At 37.7% G+C, this 19748-nt stretch overlaps 2 protein-coding genes across 8 annotated transcripts in view; one reads left to right on the forward strand and one right to left on the reverse strand.

The window, feature by feature from the left end:
- The window catches only part of ATOSA (atos homolog A), a 126273-nt gene that overhangs the window by 91601 nt on the left and 14924 nt on the right, over window positions 1–19748 (reverse strand). Inside the window, exons 1-3 of one of the 7 annotated variants that reach the window (XM_056810211.1) lie at window positions 7143–7723; window positions 6340–6406; window positions 5884–5980 (exon numbers count right to left, since the gene is read on the reverse strand). In XM_056810211.1, coding sequence (XP_056666189.1) covers window positions 5884–5899 — 16 coding nt within the window. In that variant the 5' untranslated portion in view covers window positions 5900–5980; window positions 6340–6406; window positions 7143–7723. Of the gene's footprint in view, window positions 1–5883; window positions 5981–6339; window positions 6407–6895; window positions 7101–7142; window positions 7731–19748 lie in introns of those variants that run through there. The other 6 variants (XM_056810212.1, XM_056810213.1, XM_007479975.3 and 3 more) reach the window with 6 other exon arrangements.
- Window positions 10199–17794, forward strand: LOC130457147 (CXXC motif containing zinc binding protein-like). Its single transcript, XM_056815957.1, has 2 exons — window positions 10199–10208; window positions 17493–17794. The coding sequence occupies exons 1-2, from the start codon at window positions 10199–10201 to the stop codon at window positions 17792–17794; spliced, it is 312 nt and encodes a 103-aa protein (XP_056671935.1).

Consider the following 19748-nt stretch of genomic DNA (forward strand, 5'->3'; position numbering starts at 1 on the left):
GTATTAAAAATGGAAAACAATTTAGGAAGTGTTTGTAAAAAGTATATTTTTGGTCAAATGGCCATCACTAAAGCAGAACAGCTCAACCTAGATTCTATCCCTGGGATCACCTTCATTAAGCTGTTACTGCTTTTGGACAACTTCTTTAATTCTTCTACTTCTGAGACCACAGGATTTCTAAATGCTTTCAGATTAGTTTGATATTAATTCCCAGGGGGCTGGAAAGTGAGAGAATGATTTTGGTAGGTGAAGGATAAGGCTAAAGTTAGTGGTGGTTATGTATATTTGGGTCAATTCTAAGTTGGGAATGCTTACACCAAGCCTATTTCAACAACTCCTATTTCAACCTACTTAATAGGTCCAAATTCTGCTTTTAGTACTCATAATCTTATGTGACCATGAACAAAACTCTGAGCCTCAGTTACCTGATTTGAAAACTGGGAATAATAATACCTACCCTACATACCCTACAGGGTTGAGGATTAAATGAGATTCTAAGTGTAAAATCCTCTGTAAATCCTAAAATGCTATGTAAGTGTTGGTTATTAATCTTATTGCTTAATTAGCACCATTAGATCTATTTTACACATATGTATAATAAAGCACAAAGATGCCAATATAGTCTGAATAGTGTCACTAATTATTAGTGGTAAAGCTGAGAACAGAAGCTATGACTACCAACTCTACCCATTATATTATATTCACTTAATACCTCTCCTATTTCTATTGGTATTACTTCACTTAAAGCATTCAAGTTTTTAATATTTTAAAAAAGAAATTACTTCAGAAAGTTCTCTTACACATCTTCGTTAAATTTTAATTTCACAAAGTATTTCCCAAATGGAGAGAAAAATGAGAGTTGTTTACCTAGAGATTATTAGGTGTCTTTATTGATTCTTTGTGGAAATTTATTCTAATACCCTTATCATACTCCAGGAATATTTTCACAGAAACCATTTTGTTTAAGCTTATTAAGAAAAGTTTAAAAATCAATGCACTTGGCTTCCAAAACACTCTTCTTTTTCCTTCCAGTTTACTAAATGCAGTTAAGATGCACAATTACTGTTAAAAAGGATTAGGTTTCTGTTAGGCAAGAAGTATGTTTTTTTATATAACAATTCACTCAACAAAATGGCAAAATTCTTATCAGATGACTTAAATGATAATAGAAAATAGAAAAAGCAATAACTAGGCATTAAGTACACATATTTTACTTAAGTAACAAACTGTTGATGATTTGGCTTATTTATAGTCTACCTTAACTATAATTAGTTCTAAGGAAATATTAAATTTTTTTCCTGAATAAAAAAAGCAAGTTATGTCAATATTAAAATCAAACCACATAAAACTGGATGGCTTAATCTATAAATTTTATAATCCTTAGATTCAGCGGGAAAATAACATATCCACAGTCAGAGAGATACATGAGATTGACAAAAGAGTAAATAACCAAATTGTTTAATGCTTGATTCTAGCTTCCCTTTCTTTTTTTTTATAGTGCCACAATGAAAAGACCCCTTTAATTTTTCTCAATGGAGAAAACTAGCTAGTTTTTTAGCAATCTCTATGTACATTAGAGTCTCAATTCTCCTATCACCTTCTTGGTTCCCCAATTATATTTTATCCTCATCTTTCAAAGAAATGACAGTTTGCATCCCTTTCTTCTTACTAGGTGACAGGTCAAAACATCATCCAGGGACCATCTTTGTCAATCTCTTAAGTATTTGAATGGCAGAAGATACACTGAGCCAATGATTATTTGACAGAGGCTGATATGACAAGAGCCATCAATGCAAATGGATAATAAACCAACAGTCAATTTTTGACACATGGGCAGAAGAGTGACGATACAAGACATTTGTAGTTGAACTAGCTCCTTTCTATTGTTACCCAATCATTTCCTAAGTGATCAGCCTCATGTGAAACGGCAGGATTTTTCTACTTATATTTCTCAAATATTCCTATTTTGAGTTAATGTTTGGCCCAAGCCCTTTATCTATCCTCTCTATTCCAATATGTTAATAGAATTATTTGTAAATCTGTTTAAAAATCTGTCCTGATTTGTTTTAACTCACTTTATTTTTCTCCTTTTGGCATTTCCATTGTTCAATCCTATTAAAAAAATTGTGGTTAAACAATTTAACTATTATTAATTAACCCTGTGTATTTTTCTTTCTCCTCATCATTTCTTTCCTCCTATTTTTGTTACTTCAACTCACTGGGAAGTATTAGGAGTTTGTTGTTTCAAATAATTTAGTTATTTGTCCACTGGGTTATACCAAGTCCTGCCACAAACAATACTCTTATTTGCATTTAATCCAATTTCGCTTGTTTGCTGAATTTCATATGAATTACATATTTCAGAGGATAAGCTTAGTCAGTCCTTTCAAAGGAAAACAACTTCTCACAATGATAAATTATATACTATTTCAGAACCTAAGATGTAAGTTAAAAACAAATATGTTAATTGTTCTTGTCTTTTGTGGACATTAAACTGGTAATTATGCTGCATATATCTATATTGAATTATTCTACTACATACCTTAATTTGATATTTTTGAAATTTTTTTTAAATTAAAAAGTAAATCTTTTATTATTCTCAATATACCTTTGAAGACAATAACACTTAAGTCCTATCAAGAATATGCAATTTCCACAAATATGAATCTTTTTGTGCAGAGATTTTAATTAGAAATCAGTAAGGTATTAGAAAATATTTTAAATTTCTTAAAGGCAAAGATAATGTTTGATACTTGCTATATCCCTGAGAAATTGAGCTGTACTAAATGCAAAGTAGGCATTTAATAAATGTTTTATGATTGATTCACTGAGGGGAACAAAATTATGCCCATATATTCTGATATGTATGGTAGAACCAAATTCCTTATTTAACCTTCTCATCTGTCTAGCTCCAAGCCTGTAGTGGCCACCATTTTAAAAATTTAACATCCCCATATATAACCTGCATCAAAATCCACATTTGCCATATTTTATACATAACATGTAAAAACACAAACTAAAACAATATGGGAAAACTATTACACAGAAATTAATTTTATCCAAAATCAAATATCTTTATAGCTTTTAAAATTTCTCAGCAATATCCTTTACTCAGAAAGCTATGAATGACCAGAGTTCTTTACTACAAATTTTCAGGAACTAGAATCAAATGACTTGATTTTTCTCTATTTTATGAAGCATATGCTATGTATCTACTAGTATATAAAAAGATTTGTCATATCTTTACTAATGTATGTTTTCATGTATATGTATATGTTGATATCCACTAAAGCCATCCTTTTATACCCTGTTGTGCTGCAGTGACCTTTGGTACTCAAAGTTTATACCAAAAGAGTACAATCTCTGGCAGAGCCTACTATAAATTGTAAAGACCACAAATGTGAACTTTCCAATGGTCTATAGAGCAGGACCGGTCCTTCAAGGATAAACATGTTTGAAAAGGCTTATTACCAGACAGCTATCCAGCATAACAAAAAAATTTTTTTCACTATAGCAATACATTATGGGTTGCAGGCCACAAGGTGGCCCATGGCTAACCCAAGGGCAATCCAAACCAGATTGAAATGTAACAAAATACTATTCCATTTTCAAGTCAAATATGTGGCCCACAAGTTTAGTGGTACCTGTTTCTACTTGAGTTTGACACCACTGTTGTAGATCACTCACACATATGACATCATGGATTCATGAAACACTGACAATTGAACACTGCAGACTGTCTAAAATACATGAAATGGTTGGTTGGTAGGCTAGCACCCCCTGATTAATTCCTATTATAATCAATATACTACTTTGTTTTCTAAATCCAAAATGACTTAAGTCTACTATTGATTTTCATGCACTTAAATCATCACCATCAACAATAACAACTCTGTAGAACACAAGTAAAAATCACTAAATAAAACAAAGGGGACTTCCAAACTGCCAAAATAGATTATCATCAAATCTATATATCATAAGTTATGACTGTTTGAGAGCAACTATACTCAGTCTTATTTTAAACAATTTTTCAGCAAACTTGTTTTCTCAGGCTATCATGGGCCCTAATAAGTTGAGGCCCACAGAAGCAAACACACCAGCAACAATGATCGGTGACGACTGACATGGAAGACTAAGGCAGAAAAACAATCAAAAAAGCATACACAAGAACTCAAAACACCTAGCAGTCTGGGGGCCACTTAGTATAAGGGCAAATATACTTAAAACACTCAATGCCTCATTGAAGTCATGGCCATATTACAGTCAAGCATAAAAACTGGTATTAATCATGACTAGGAATCAAAATATTACATTATAATCAGTAAACTCTAGTAAGGCAGGAAAATGAATAGCATCTGTAAACAATTTAATCCAAAATTATTAAAATAGAAAGTGGCATTTAACCAGATAAGATTTAGTTATCTGAAAAACTCACAATGGAAGTCAAATCATTCCCCAATGTTGATGATACTAGATAAAGGAAGAAATATTGTAATCTACTAATGTGTTTAAATATAGGTGTTTTAGTATCACAAAATAACATAAAAATGCTATATATGCAATTTCATGTTTCTTCACTGCAAATTCTGAAGCTACATGTCAAGGTAGGAGATTTAATAATCATGAGGCCTTAGGGACTGACTATATCAATCTTCCCAAGGAAACAATAGTAGTAAGTAATATTAAACTGAAAATATCATGTTCCTCTTGAAATATCAATTTTTACTAAAATAGATTTTTTTAAATAGAGACTAATTTTAAATTACTACAATAATAATCACCTAAAAGTAAGTTTTAACAAAAAAAGGGTAATATTGACTGATTTACTTGATTATTATACATTATTAAAAGGGAAAATTTTGTAAATGAAAAACACTTCTTACTACATAGAGCATCTAAATGACATCATGATAATTCAGTATACTTTGTCTGCATGACTTAAAGAGTAAAGAATAGCAATAACCAAACCTTAACATAATCATAAATTTACAAACTAAATAATTTTTTTGAAAATTAAAAAAAATCAAAAGCCAATTTGCTTCAAGGATAACCAATTTTTTAGAATTAAACAAATCTGCCCAAGTTTTATAAAAAGTAGTTTTTGTTATGTACAAAAGTAAAAAAAATTCTAATTAATTTCTTGAAAAGCACTACCTACACATTAATGTCATAATTGTCAAAAAGCAGGTTAATGAAGGAAGTCATAAATTTAACTTTAAGGGTCCTGGTGGAGGTTTTTCATCTATCAAAATTACACAATATGAAACAACATTGTATTCTAGATTCAACAAAGGGGGAGGAGAGTGGGATAGAGAAAGAGAGGGTATAAATCTGAGTAAGTATGAGTAAGTATGTTAGGAGGTTGTTTGTAATCAGGGAATGGAAAGGCCTAAAAGGGGTTTCCCTTCTCCTGAGCAGCAGGTAGAAGTATAAATTAAAAACATGATGCAATAATGCTATCATCTGGAACATTCTACTTTATCAAATTTAAGACTATAATATCTTCACAATTAAATATGGATTTATGTTTGCAAAAATGTTCCATAGCTTTAAGAAATGAACAGGATTCCAAGTTGTAGTGCAATTACCTTGAAGACCATTCTGTCGTGACTGGCATGTTTTATGTTATCACTACAACAACACTCTTAAAGCCTGAATTTTTAAATAACCTCAAAAATGTTTTTACAGAAGTTTCACCCATCTCTGAGATTCTAACTGCCCTCACCAAAGGTTTTATGTATGTGCATTTCTCCATCTTATCAGCAGTAACAGAAAAAGATACAGGAATTTTTTAATACAGGAATAAAGATCCGTCCACAGAATGAGGTTAACACTTCTAAAATTAGGAATGAAAAAAAATCCCTTCTTAAATAAATCATTTACCTCGGTCTGGCTTCATTTTCGCGTTCAATCCCCTGCCAGGATTCTCGGAAAGATACTCTTGTGGGTCTCTTCTTCAACAGGATTGCTACTGCAGTTCCTAATTAGATTTTTAAAAGGGGGGTCAGGGGGAAGAGAAAGATAATGAAATTAATCTGGTACTGTAAAACATGAACCTTGCAAGAAAACTACTGTTAGCAGTTAGGCCTCTTCCTGGCACTCATTGTGGTGACAGCAGCAGCGGTAGGTCTGAAAAAAGCAAAACTCTCTGCACCGCCTCCCCCCTCCCCTCCCCCAACGAGTGCCCTTCTCCCCCGCCCCCTAGGTTTCCTCAGCCAATGTGTCCTTCTTTGACACAGCCTCTCGGTACCGAGAGGGGGATCTATTTATAACCTGGAGGTAGGGTGGAAAAAAAAACCCTCAACAATAAAAAAAAATCCAAACAACAAGCTAACTAACCCCTTATGAAAGGACGCTGGCCGGAGCCAAAACCTCTGGGAATGCCTGGAACCAATTCTTCTACCTGCTGCTCGGGAGAAGGGAAACCCCCTTCAAGCCCCCCAACACACACACACACACACACACACACACAAACACTCTCGCTCCTCACTTGTATAATTAACCCCAGTCTACCCTGTCTAGTACAACCTCTTCCCCAATCCCCCCTCCCCCAGCCAACCACTGCCTATTTCACACAATAAGAGGATCTGAAAGGGGCATCCTCATCTTCCTAACCCCACCCCCAACCCCCATAGCTCACTAAACAAACTCCCCCCGCCCAAGTAGACCCCTAGCCAACTCTTCCTCCCCCCCCCCCAACACCCTCCCAGGTCAGTCGGTCCCCCTCCCGTCTCTCAGTTGCAAATCAGATTTCAGAGACTCATTTCTGTCCCGGAGATTATATAGCTGGGCTCTCGTCCCGATCCCCGTCTCTCGGGGGCGGGGGGGGCTCCTGTCTGACCCTGGCCCCCCCACCCCGGGCCTCACTCCCGGCTCCCCTTCAGCCCCCAGTCACCCAGCGCAGCGCCAGCCCCCGCTGCCGCTCCGGGTGCTCGGCTCTCATGGCGCTCAGCTCCGGCTGCCCACCGCCTCTCCTTCCCTCCTCGCCCCCTCTCCGACCTCCGCTGACGGACCGCCTGACTGACTCCCTGTCTCAGCCTCTGCTCTGCTCTGCTCTGCTCTGCTCTGCTCTGCTCTGCGCCAGGAGTCAAGCGGATCACATCCCGCCCCCCCCCCCTTGTCCCCGCCTCGTTCACGCTCACTCGCTTTAAACCGAAGGCAGGCTCCGAGGGGAGCGGGGCCCACAGCAAAGTCAGGCGGTAGCCCCCGTGGCTGCCTCAGGGGACCGTGGGGGCTGGAGACTGGTGAGCCCGCGGCTCCTTGGTTTCCCTTAATCTCACCCGCCCCCTGCACCTCCTCTCTTTTCTCTCCTCCCCTCCCTTCACTCCTCCTTCCTGCCTGTTTCCTCTTCCCCCATGCCCAGCACCTCGACTCTGGCTCCCAGGCTCCCCAATCCTGCCCTCCCCCTCCAGTCCAGATGGTCAGCCCAGGTCACTCTCAGGACCCTGTCGGGGTCGGCCCTCCACACTTTTCCTGCCTGACTCCCTCCCCACCCCCCAATCCCTTCTGCCTCTGGCTCGCTCGCTCGGCTCTCTCTCTCTCTCCTCAAGTCTCCCCTCACACTCAGGCTCTCTCCGCTGTTTGCCCTGTCAAAACACAGCCCGGGTCACGTGTCCCAACAACAGCCAACCCATCCTCTCGTCACTTCCTCCCCCGGGCTACTTCGGCCGAGCCCCCGGGACAGCGCCGGGTTGTTATAGCAACAGAGCAACAGAGCAACAGGGCAACAGGGCAACAGACTACCTGAAGCGGAGGGAGGAGTGAGAGGCGGGGAGGTGGGGGGAGACGGGGGGAGGTCTAAGTTTGAGGGAAACGTTTCGACGTGGTTTGGTTCCCCTCCTCCTCCACCTTGCGTAAAAAAAGGAAGGAAAGGGCGGGTGCCACGCTCAGGGGACACAGCCATTGGAACGCGAAGCCCACGTCGTCCGCGGCTCGCTCGCCTGCGCTGGTCCTGGGTCCGTCTGCTGGACTGCTCTGCCTTTCTCTGCACTCCAGGAGTTGGAGAATGCGGAGCGCGTGAGGGCCCTGGACTCCAAGAATTTCGCTGTTTAGACTTTGGAGTAAAGAAATGGGAAGGGGTCCTGGAGTGAGGCAGCTCCAAGACCCGATGGATAATTAAAGTCTCCGCCTCCTCCACCCGAGATCCTAGCAAGGAGTCAATATCAAGCCCTGGGGCTGACTTTTTGTAGAAGGCAGTTTAATGCACACTAAGCCCACGTGTTAGCACTTTTATAATCAAGCAGAGAATCCAACCACCCCCTCCCCAAGATTGCCTGCCAGTTTCCCCACTGATGATTTTTTGTAGGGCAAACTCTAGCTCCTGGGACGTTCGCTGGTCCAAAAATAAATTTTTACAGCTCCCAAAACACTGAGTCATGGCAGGGTGACACTTGACACAATGTTATTACATTGCTTGGCGAGATGTAATTGTCTTGTGGTGCTATAACAATGTGACGTGATTACATTTTAGGTGGTGATGTTTGTGTGGTTGTGAAAGCAAGTGAATAAGCAAGATAAGCATCCCAATCGTTTAAAAAGAAAAATAAGCCATCTTAAGTGCCACTGATACCAGTATCAATTCAATTTGTGTAAAATGGGGCAGGAGATCTTTTGAGCTTGTCCTTATGTGAACCCATAAGGCGACATAAGAGAGGAAATTAGATTTGCAAAGCTTTATGGTCTCACAAGTAATAGGTCTTTAAAAGAATCATGTAGTCCTATAATGGAATCCTATTATTGTAAGGTAATAGGGTGTCAACTGAGATTGAAGGGGTTTTTTTGCCCCAGGAAATAGAAATCAGAGATGTTAGAAAATACATGAAAAATATGATTAAACAAATTCTAGATGAATTTTAAAAAGCATTTTTTTAAGCTGACAGTGCCAAGCACCACGAATTTGGACACATAGAATGAAACAAAAGGTACAACAGTTGTAATCCTTTGTCATATTTTGCCACTGTCTAGAGTGATACAGAATAATATAAAAACTAGATTTTTCACTTTTCTACAGAATATTTTTTGTCATATCATGTAGTTTAAAATTCCTTCCTTGGTGAACAACAATGGTTATCAATCTATTCAAGTGTTGCAAAATGTTAAATTCCAATGGATTTGCCTTAGAGAACACTGAATGCTATACTGTGCAGTATATGTATAAAGCTTAAATTATCCTACAATAACTTGGTCCCTCTTTATGCTAGTGCCTTTACTCTGGGATTATCTCTAATTTATCCTCTGGGTTTTTAATTATTTAAAACTTAAAAAAAATTTTTTTTAATTAAAAAAAAAACTTCATTAAGATGTTTGAAAATGTAAAAAAACAAAAGACTTTTGGAACACTGTATATCTTGTTTGTAAATAACTGTTTACATGTTGTGTCCCTCTCCTTGAGGGTAGGGAATGTTTGCCTTTCTTTGAATTTACAGAACTTAGTTCAGTGCTGGTACATAGAAGCTTAATAAATGCTTTTTGACTTGATGTCTCATCTATCTTTGGTAATGTAAGACAGAAAGGCTATGGTTAAAAATAATCCAGAAACCTAATTTTAACTTCAACCTAATTTCCCTTTTAGAATAGCTATTAACAAGAGCCAAAATTTCCTTTCTCCTGCCTACTCTGGAAAGAGGTTGCTTAACAACATTAAAATAGCTAAGAGGAAAAGCAATGGGTATAGATAATTCACAAATTGACTTAATTAGTACTCCCCTCCCTAAGTGGTCACTCAGTACTTTCATTTGTCTTGGACCTAATATACAGACCTAATTAAAATCTTCATCTAGTTAAAACATTAAAGTATGCTAAAATTTAAGGTATTTAATTAAACATGTCAAAATGTAAGGCAGTATTTGTACAGTGAAAGACAAATAATTATAGAATCTATTCCCTCAAGATTTTAGCTTTGGAAGAATACATACACATCATCTAGATAGATCAACTCCTTCACTTTTAGGAAACTGAGGTCAAGAAAATGATATGTCAAGGTCACAATGCTGGGATTAAAACCAAGGTCCTCTACCACCAAACTCTGGATTCTTTATACTAATCCATGCTGCCTCTTTAGTAAAAGTTTTTAAGTTGGGAGGAAACTTGAAAGGTTTTTAGGATCACAGATTTAGATGATAGGATCTTAGAAGACATATAACCCAACCTCCCTTCATTTTATAGATAACAAAGCTGAGGACCAGAGAGGTTTGGTGAGATGGGGAAGAGTAAGTGGAAGAGCTAGAATTCAAATCCATCTAAAACTGTAAATCTTGATTACAAATTCAGCCCTCTAGTCTAACTATCTGATTTCAGCATAGGGGGAACCTGATGCCTAGAGACACAAAATTATTTGCCCAAGATAATAGAACTAGTTGGTGGCAGAGCCAAGCCTAAAATCCATATCTAACTGTAATTTCAATGTTCTTTCCAACATATCACCATTACTCAGAGTACATAATGAGAATGATGTCAGAGGTGCCCTGGAAGGAGTACTAAAGCAATAATGCCATGAATTGTTATATGCCCTCATATATACAGACATATTTAAATCAGCATGATTCACATAGGTGAAAATCTGATATTTCTGAAATAAGTGTAGAGGGGGCAGGGGGGCAGCTAGGTGGCTTAGTAGATTGAGAGCCAGGCCTAGAGATGGGAAGTCCTGGGTTCAAATCTATCCTCAGACATTTCCTAGCTGTGTGACCCTGGGCAAAGTCACTTTATCCCCATTGCCTATACCTTACTACTCTTCTGCCTTGGAATCAATGCACATTATTGATTCTAAGACAGAAAGTAATGGTTTTAAAAAAAAATAAATGTGGTGTGATACACCTCAAAAGGCCTATTGTGATGCCTCATTGTGGCAGAGGAGGCTGCCTGGCTTTGGAAAGAGCTGAGACTAGAATACAAGCTTTGGCAATTCCTACTTAAGAAAGTTTTTGAATACAGTCCCAGCAATAAACTGTGTTTGTTTGAGGAACCATTTAAAGGCACCCAGGACTTCACTTCCCACTTTGGACTTTTTATTCCTGCTAGGAGGAACCTAGCCATCAGGAACCTCTTCATCCTACAAAATTGAATAGACCTTAGTAGCCTCTACCTGAAAGATGAAGCTTCTCCCTCCCCTTTTCTTCCCTCCTTATTCTTACTACCTTCCCCCCTCCTTTTGGCTTCTTTTTGTGTCCTCTATTAGATTGTTAGGGCAGGAGATGACTTTTTAATATTTGTATTCTCCATCCATAATGTCTGGCACATAGTAGGTATTTAAAAATGTTTACTAGTTGACTAATGGTAGGGCTAAGTACAGAGAGGCTTGAAGATTGGCTGTTAGTTGATAACTTTTTTTGTTGTTGTTGCATAGCACCTCAAGAAAGAAATTAAAAGCAATAGCTGGATGGTTTAGTGGATTGAGAACCAGGCCTAGAGACAGAAGGTCCTAAGTTTGAAACCTCAGACATTTTCCAGCTTTGTGACCCTGGGCCCATTGCCTAGCCCTAGAATTGATTCTAAGGAGAAAGAAAGGAAGAAAGAAAGAAAGAAACAAAAGAGGAAGGAAGACATTTCTTATAGCACAATAGTATTCTATTACAACCATATGCCACAACTTGTTCAGTCATTCCCCGATTGATAAAGAACCCCTCAATTTCCAGGAAACTATTAAAAGTCTAAAGTGTGCATATGTCTCACTGTCTTTAACAACAGAATTAGATGGAACTGGATGTTTTTTACTTGATTAAAGTGAGACAAACCCTTTTTAAATTGCCTCCAACCAGCACAGTCCTTGCAATTTGCAGAGGACAGAAGAATTTGCGGAGAAACTTTAAAAGTAATTCTCTGTCCATGGTTTTGCTCAGCACCTTTTCCAAAAATAAAGAAAGTCCTAGGAATATCTGTCTTGGTCAGGGAGTACTGATTATAAGTTAGATGAGAGTCTCCCAAATCCTCAATATTCAAGCAATTACCAGCTCTTGATAATTCCACTTCCACAACCTTTTAGACACACACACACACACACACACACACACACACCTCCTTCTAATTTCCAATAACTTATTTCTGGACCTCCTCAGCTCTCATACCTAGACTACTGAAATAGCCTCGTAATTGGTCTTTCTGCCCTAACTCTCTTTTCTCACATTCATTATCCACATAAAAGCTAAAATAATATTTTAAAAGTACAAGTACAATTGTATCATTCTCTTGCTCAAACTCCAGTGTTTTCCTATTAGATTGAATACTGGGAAGGGTATTGACTCTGAAATCAGAGGACCTGGGTTCAAATCCTCTATCTGATGCATACTACCTATATAGCCTCAATCTTCTTGGGTCTTAAAAGTGCTCAACTGTAAAATGACAGGATTATATTAGATGCCCCCCAAATCCCTTCTAACTCAAAATCTAGAACTTACCTGTGAAATTAAATGTAAATTCCTTTGCTTGGCATTCAAAGCCCTTCATGAACTGGCTCCAACCTATTGTAGTTCCCCTTTTTACCCAAGGAACTAGGAATGCAACTGGGACAGAAGCCTACAGGATAGGAATCATCAGTATATTCTGTGCCAAGGGCACTTGGAGGTTTTGACTGACTCTAGAAAAGACAGCTAATCCCCCCATCCCATTCTTTTGAAGAAGGGAGAAAGAGTATCTCAGGAAAGAACCGAGATGAGTAGTAATAAAATTATGTGATGATGTGACTTCTCCATTCAATGCATCAGAGAGAAAGAGAGGATATGAGAGCCAGTTGCCTCCTAGGATCACTGATATGACCATTGGCTCCAAACTTTCAGGAGAGAGAATGCCCAGATGAAAAAAGAATAAACTTTTTGCAAAGCCAACAATGTCCAAATGCCTACTTTCCCACTGCCTACTTAGCACTTTGGCTTTTCCAATAAGCCTATTTCCTATTTCCTAAAAAAAAAAGGGGGGGGGGAGTACGTGTTTGCTTTCTGTATTGGCCACAATTCCCCTTTAAGTATCCCTCCTTTTTTTAAAAGTTCAATTCAAGAATTGCATCCTATTGCTTCCTAAAGGCCTTTCTTAATCCACAACTCTCTTCCCCTTACAGCTAATGGTGCCATGGTAGCAAATTATCTTGTATTTTAGTTTGCATATATTTATAATAGATGTGATCTCCCTTATAGTATGTGAACTCCTTGAAAAGCAAGGATCATTGCTCTTCTGTCTTTGTCACCTAGAACATGTCTTGGCACATTGTGGACATTTAAAAAATGCACGTTGATTGAAAAAGATGAGAACACAACATTAGATATCAGTATAACAACTCCAACCTAATTTCTTTTTTTTTTTAAACCCTTACCTTCCATCTTGGAATTGTGTATTGGTTCCAAGGCAAAAGAGTGGTAAGGGCTAGGCAATGGGGGTTAAATGACTTGCCCAGGGTCACACAGCTGGGAAGTGTCTGAGGCCAGATTTGAACCTGGGACCTCCCATCTCTAGGCCTGGCTCTCAATCCACTGAGCTATCCAGCTGCCCCCTAACCTAATTTCTTTTAAAAAGCTGTTGGTTGGAAAATGGGAAATGAACTATCTGAACTAGCTAACAGTAAAGCACTAACCAATGGAAAGTTGCCTACAGAGTCCCAGAACAAGCTTATTTGCAGAACATTTTGAAAGGGGATAACAGGAGATTATGAGAAGTTTTGTTTCATAAAATAGCATAATGAAAGAAAAAAAGGAAAATAAGTCTTTAGGGAGCTTTAGCATGAAATCTTGATAAATAAAATCATAGAGAGCATTTGCAAATGAAATTATAAGGAAGAAAACACATTGGCCTTAAATAGAAAAGATCTGCAAACATTTCTGTTGTTACTTATTCTTATCATCAATAATAGTGGAACTCCCCCTGCAATTAAATGCCCTCTATCTTGAAAGAAACTACAAGATGTGGGTGAAAGGGCATTGGCCTTAGAGCCAGGAAACTCAGGTTCAAATTCTACCTCTCTTTTGGGAGAATTTAATAATGTTAGCCCTATGAGTTAAACTCTGAGTTTTGGTTCCCTTGTCAGGTAAATGGGGATGATGCATGCAAAACCCAACTCTTAGAGTTGTTATGAGGAATAAATCTTGAAAACCTGAAAGTACTAGATGTATGCACTAGTCACCTACTATTTTTACTACAGTGGATAGAGTATGGGGCCTGGAATCAGGAAGACCCAAGTTCACACTATTTACCTGGACAAGTCATTTAACCCTTTTGGCCTCAATCTCCTCATCTGGAAAAGAAAATAAACCATTCCAGTATTTTTGCCAAGAAAACCCACATGGGATTAAGTAAGAGTTGAACACAACTAAAAATGACTCAACAATTACTACTATGGAGGAAGTTGGTACTTAATGTGATGGTGGGAATCATACTTGGGCCTAAACAAGAGAAGAAATGTATATTGAAGGGAACATAATTTTAAAGGTACCATATTGGTGTGGATGAACAGCTTAGTCTATGGCAGCTTAGAACCCCAGAGCTCAAGAGATCTACCATCTAAAGTGCTCAGCACAGTGTCTAGCACATAATAAACCCTATTGGAAAAATTAGTTATTCTTTATCTCTTTATAATATCAAGACAATCATTACTATGACTCTCAATACAGGCTTGAGCCATTGCCACTCGCCTGCAGGCAGTTCCTATGGCAGTCCACATTTTCACACTTCAACAATTGCCTGAGAGAAAGAAAGTGTACAATACCTCACTGTGCCTATAGTCTATTGCTTTAAACAAAAATCTAAGTTTATCATCCTTAAAGGACTTTCTTCAAACAATGGGCTTTCCATAAATGTTAAATCCATCCATGACTGCATGACATGTGAATACAGACATCATGATGATCAGTGTTCTTCAAAGTATCAATATCAAACAAATCACAAAATAAGCAAACATATGCTCATAAAAATTTTCTCAACAGTGTCAAGGACGAAGTCTTTTGTGACTTTTTAAGGGTATTTCTCATTTATGGAGAAGTTCTTCATCTGTTCCTAATTGTGGATGACATTAGGTTAATTACATGGAGCTGTGAAATACTTCAGGCCCTCCCTCCTTAGTGAGATCTGGAGTATTTCAAAAGAGATCAACCTAGTCCTCTGCACAGGAAAGAAAGTGGATAAAGAATGTATATTGTTCAAATTTTGACACATATGACTAGTCCACTAAGTTAGACCATCAACATACACATCTTGAATAAGCACTACAAAGGGATAATACATTGTGGCCAGAATTGAATGGATCAAAGCCATTTAACTGGATTATACTTGGAAAAAATGCAGTGCTTTGATAATGCTAAGAAGCAACTTGCAACAAATATCCATTTTTAAAAAAATTAACATTCTCCTGGTGATATTACATGGCTGGGAATCATGGAACACAATGATCTATGAAGGAAAAAATCCTAAATTATAGGTGACTCAAAAGGCAATGGAAAGATGCATGGCACCCATAAATAGGTTCTAATGTATTACCAATGATGATCTAAGCATGAAAAGTGGCAAAAAAGAGCCACAATCAATTACTTATGAAGTTAGAAAAGGAAATGAGTTGGACATTCAGTAAAAGTAAGAGATAAAGAGATATACAGCCCAAGTGTTGAATCTATAAACTATCAAATAGAACTCCAACTAGGGGCAGAAAGACCTCCCATAGATCTTTAGAAAGATATACACCAAAATTACACAGGTAGGGATGGATAGGAGCTATACTGATGGAGGGAGTATCCACACTAATGAAGTGCTGTGTGCCAACACTGATTCTTTTGAAAACTATAATTGAAAACTTCAGGCAAATTTACTTAACTTCATTGGGACTTAAGTTTCCTTTGTAAAATGAAGGTCTTGGCCAAGATAATTGTTAAATATTCTTTACAGTTCTACAGAATTGTACATCCAAAATATCCAGTGTGACAAGTTCAAATCCAGCCTTGGATTTTTAATAGTTGGGTGACCCTGTGCAAATCACTTCATCTGTCTGAGTTTTCTCATCTATAAAATGAGGATAAAAATAGCACTTACCTACCAGGGTTGTTGAGAGAATAAAATGGAACATTTGTAAAGTACTTTGTAAACCTTAAGGCACTATGTAAAGGCTAACTATCATTATTATTGTTACTAAAATAAAAATCGAAAATGTTCATTGATATATTTGTTATTGTACATATAGATACATGCATATTTTTCAACAATATAAATAATTTGTATTTATGGATTTGTATTGTTCATAAACACATTATTTTGTTTTTAAATTTTCTTAGCTATTATTATTGCTGAAAATAAAAATCCAAAATGTTCATTGATATATCTCTTTGTTATTATACATATGGATGTACACATAGTTAAATATAAATAATTTTTATTTACAGATTTGTATGGTTTGTAAGCAAATTCTCTTGCTTTTCAAATTTCTGAGAGACTATAGTTCACACTTAGATACAAACCTTGCTTCATTAAAACTTTGCTTCTCACTTGAGGATAAGAACATTCCTTTAGCATAGAATGTTATACCTGCCTGGAATGCCTTTCCTATCTTTCCTCTATATAAATCCTTCATTGTTCAGTTCATGTCTCATATTCTCCATAAGCCCTTCTCCATCTACTCAAGCTCACTCTTATTTATGCTTTAAATTCAAATTCCATTTACAATTAGTAACATATGGCTTAACACCTGCTTGTTCTTTAATCATTGTGCGTGTTCATTTATTCTTCTTTATTCTTTCTTTTTGGTCCCTATCTCTAAGGAATTCTGATACATTTTTGGTGCATTTCCTAGTTTCATCTGAGCCTGACAACAGATTTTTAAAAATGTAATCCCTTAATACTCGCCCATTTCAAAGTATAGCTCTCTGAATGCATTGGAAACACCACCACCATGTTGTTGTTTCTGAGTCATTTCAGGCGTGTTCAACTCTTCATGACCCCATTTTGGAATTTTCTTGGCAAAAATACTAGAATACTTTGCCATTTCCTTCTCCAGATCATTTTATAGATGAGCAATGAAGGCAAAGTTGAGTGACTTGTCCAGGGTCACATAGCTAGTAAGTGTCCAAGGCCAGATGGAATTCACAAAGATGAGTTTTCCTAATTCCAAGTTCAGTGCCCCATCTAGCCAGCTTACCACCACCATATCCATGCCAAAAATACTACCTCACCCTGCTTTGCAAGTCCACTGGCCATTTAGCTTTTGAACTACCTAATTATGTAGAAAATTTCAGACTAAAGTATATTTCATCATAGAGAATTTCATAGTATCTCTGTCAAATGAATTATTTTTACCAAGACTTCAACAATATGAAATTTTCATCAGATTGTCATTGACACAAATTGTGGCCCCATTACTTCTTTACCTGAGAATGCTCTTGAGTTGCTGTGATCAAATATGACATCACTTCTGGCCCACCTGGAAATGAACCTCCCCATACTTAACTAGGATAATTTTCCATCCTGGAAGCCCTTCTACCTTGGCAGAACCAGCCAGAACTTGAACTCCAGGAGCATTAGCCTTTGAGAAGCCACAATGGTGCAGAAATGTAAGCTCTGCTCCCAGAACAATTCCATTGACATTCTGAGCAACAGCGTCAAGCCTTACGAGGCCGAAGACAGGGAGAAGTTCAAGACAATCATGGATTTTGAATGTTGGGGCCTGGAGCCAGTGGATTTCCAACCCCAACCTGGCTTTGCTGCAGAGGACACAGAGACTGGGACAACTTTCAGTGACATCAACTTGCTCGAAAAGGACTGGATGGACTATGATGAAAAAGCCCAGGAATCAGAGAGAATCTATGAAGTCACCCACCAGTTTGTGAAATGCTAAAAGATGCTGCCCTCTGCCCCACAACCACAGCACACCAATGGGTCCGGCCCAGCCTGGCCTTGTAGCTCCCTGGGCCATGCCAATAAAGGCCTGCTTCCTCAAAAAAAAAAAGTTCATGCTATTAAAAGGAATTCTTTATTCCTTTTTTAATTTAATGGGGGACCTGGAGGTCCTCTTACCATAGAGATGTGTGGAGATTAACCAGCCCAATGTAACAGGAAGTAGAAACCATAGAGACAGGAAGGATAAATCAGAGCCAGGAAGAAGGGATTATAGAGACAGGAAGTGAGGTAGGAAAAGGATATAAAAGGGGCCAGCAGTCGGTGGTATTGGAGGGGGTGTGTGTCAGTTGCTGATAGTTAGGGCTGGTGGTTGCTGGGAAGTTGGCTGCTGAGTATTGTGTTGGATTGGTGGTTGAAGTTTAGTTGCTGCAATATAAAGTCGGGCCTGAGCTTAGAGGACTTTTTGATTTTTTGTTTAGGCTGTTTCTTAAACTTTTTGGAAGGTGGCTGGTCTTTGTTGACAGACCTAATTGGGGTTGGATTAAACACTGATTGGGTTGGTTTTGGTTGGAACTTTGTGGGGTGGTTGTTATTAGTGGTAGTTATAGATAGTTATAGGTAGATATAGTCAGTTTAGTTGTAATTATAGGTAGTTATAGGAGAACTAGTATAGACTTTATGAAATTTTCTTTCTCTACCTATTTCTTATATTTCTCTCCTTTACTATATTCATTGTACTATATTCTTTTGGCATCTCTATTTTAATTAAACTAAATTGTTAAAAGCTGCTAGTTTTCTTTTCTCTGGCTTAAAGGTATAATATTAATTTACAACTCTACTATGTTCTCATTAAAACTTAAATTATTAAAAACTTCTCTTTTATTTTGTTAAAACTCCTAACTTAATCCTTACAATGCCAAGACGAGGCACTAGGATAGGACTTGGGTGGAGGATGACTTAACATTATCATAATACCTTCATGCCAGAATGAGGTATTGCAGTAGCAGCTGGGCGGAGGTCTATTTAACATCATCATCCCATTAATAGTTCAACACAATGCAAAGAGACTTCTAGGAGTAGTCTCTCTCTGGGTGTAGTCCAGAGTATACAGTGGAAGAAGCATACACATGCTGTGTTGTAAGGCCATTTGATCCAGGGGTAGTGTCTGAGTACTGCTAAAAGAGTTTTGAAAGAATATCATGAAACTACTACTGAACAGATTAAGAGAAAGAATGAGGGCTGGATTTGGAGTCAGAGGTTGTTGTGGTAGCAGTTCAGTCATTTTTAGTTATATCTGATTCATTACAGATGAGGAAACTGAGGCAAACAAGGTTAAGTGACTTGCCCATGGTCATCTAACTAGTAAGTGTATGAAATCAGATTTGAATTCTGGAAAATGAGTCTTTTGAACTCCAAGCTTGACATTCTATTCACTTTGCCATCTAGCTGCTCTTGGAATCAAGAGGGCCTGGGTTCAAATCCCATTTATTCCATTTGATACCAAAATGACCTTGCAAATCATTTCTACTGGGTCTAAGATTCCTTGTCTCAAAAGTAAGAGTTGCAGTAACAGCAATGTTATACAAAAATCAACAAGGATCCAGACAATTCTAAAGGACTCATGATGGAAAATGTTATCTATCTCCAGAGAAAGAACTGGTAGAGATTGAATGTGAATCTAAGCATATTATTTTTCACTTTATTTTCTTTGTGGGTTTTATTTTTTGGTCTTCTTCCACAATGAGAAAATATGGAGATTATATTTTGCATATGTATAACCTAGATTAAGTTGCTTACCATCTCAGGGAAAGGGGAGGGGAAGAAGGGAGAGAATTTTACTCAAAAATTTGGAAAATAAATATTTGAAAATTGTTTTTGCTTGTAATTGGGAAAAAAATATAATATTATATTAAAAAAATAAAGGTATAGGACTAAATGACCTCTAGAGGTGG

This window comes from Monodelphis domestica, chromosome 1 (assembly GCF_027887165.1).
Source record: "Monodelphis domestica isolate mMonDom1 chromosome 1, mMonDom1.pri, whole genome shotgun sequence".
Taxonomy (NCBI): domain Eukaryota; kingdom Metazoa; phylum Chordata; class Mammalia; order Didelphimorphia; family Didelphidae; genus Monodelphis; species Monodelphis domestica.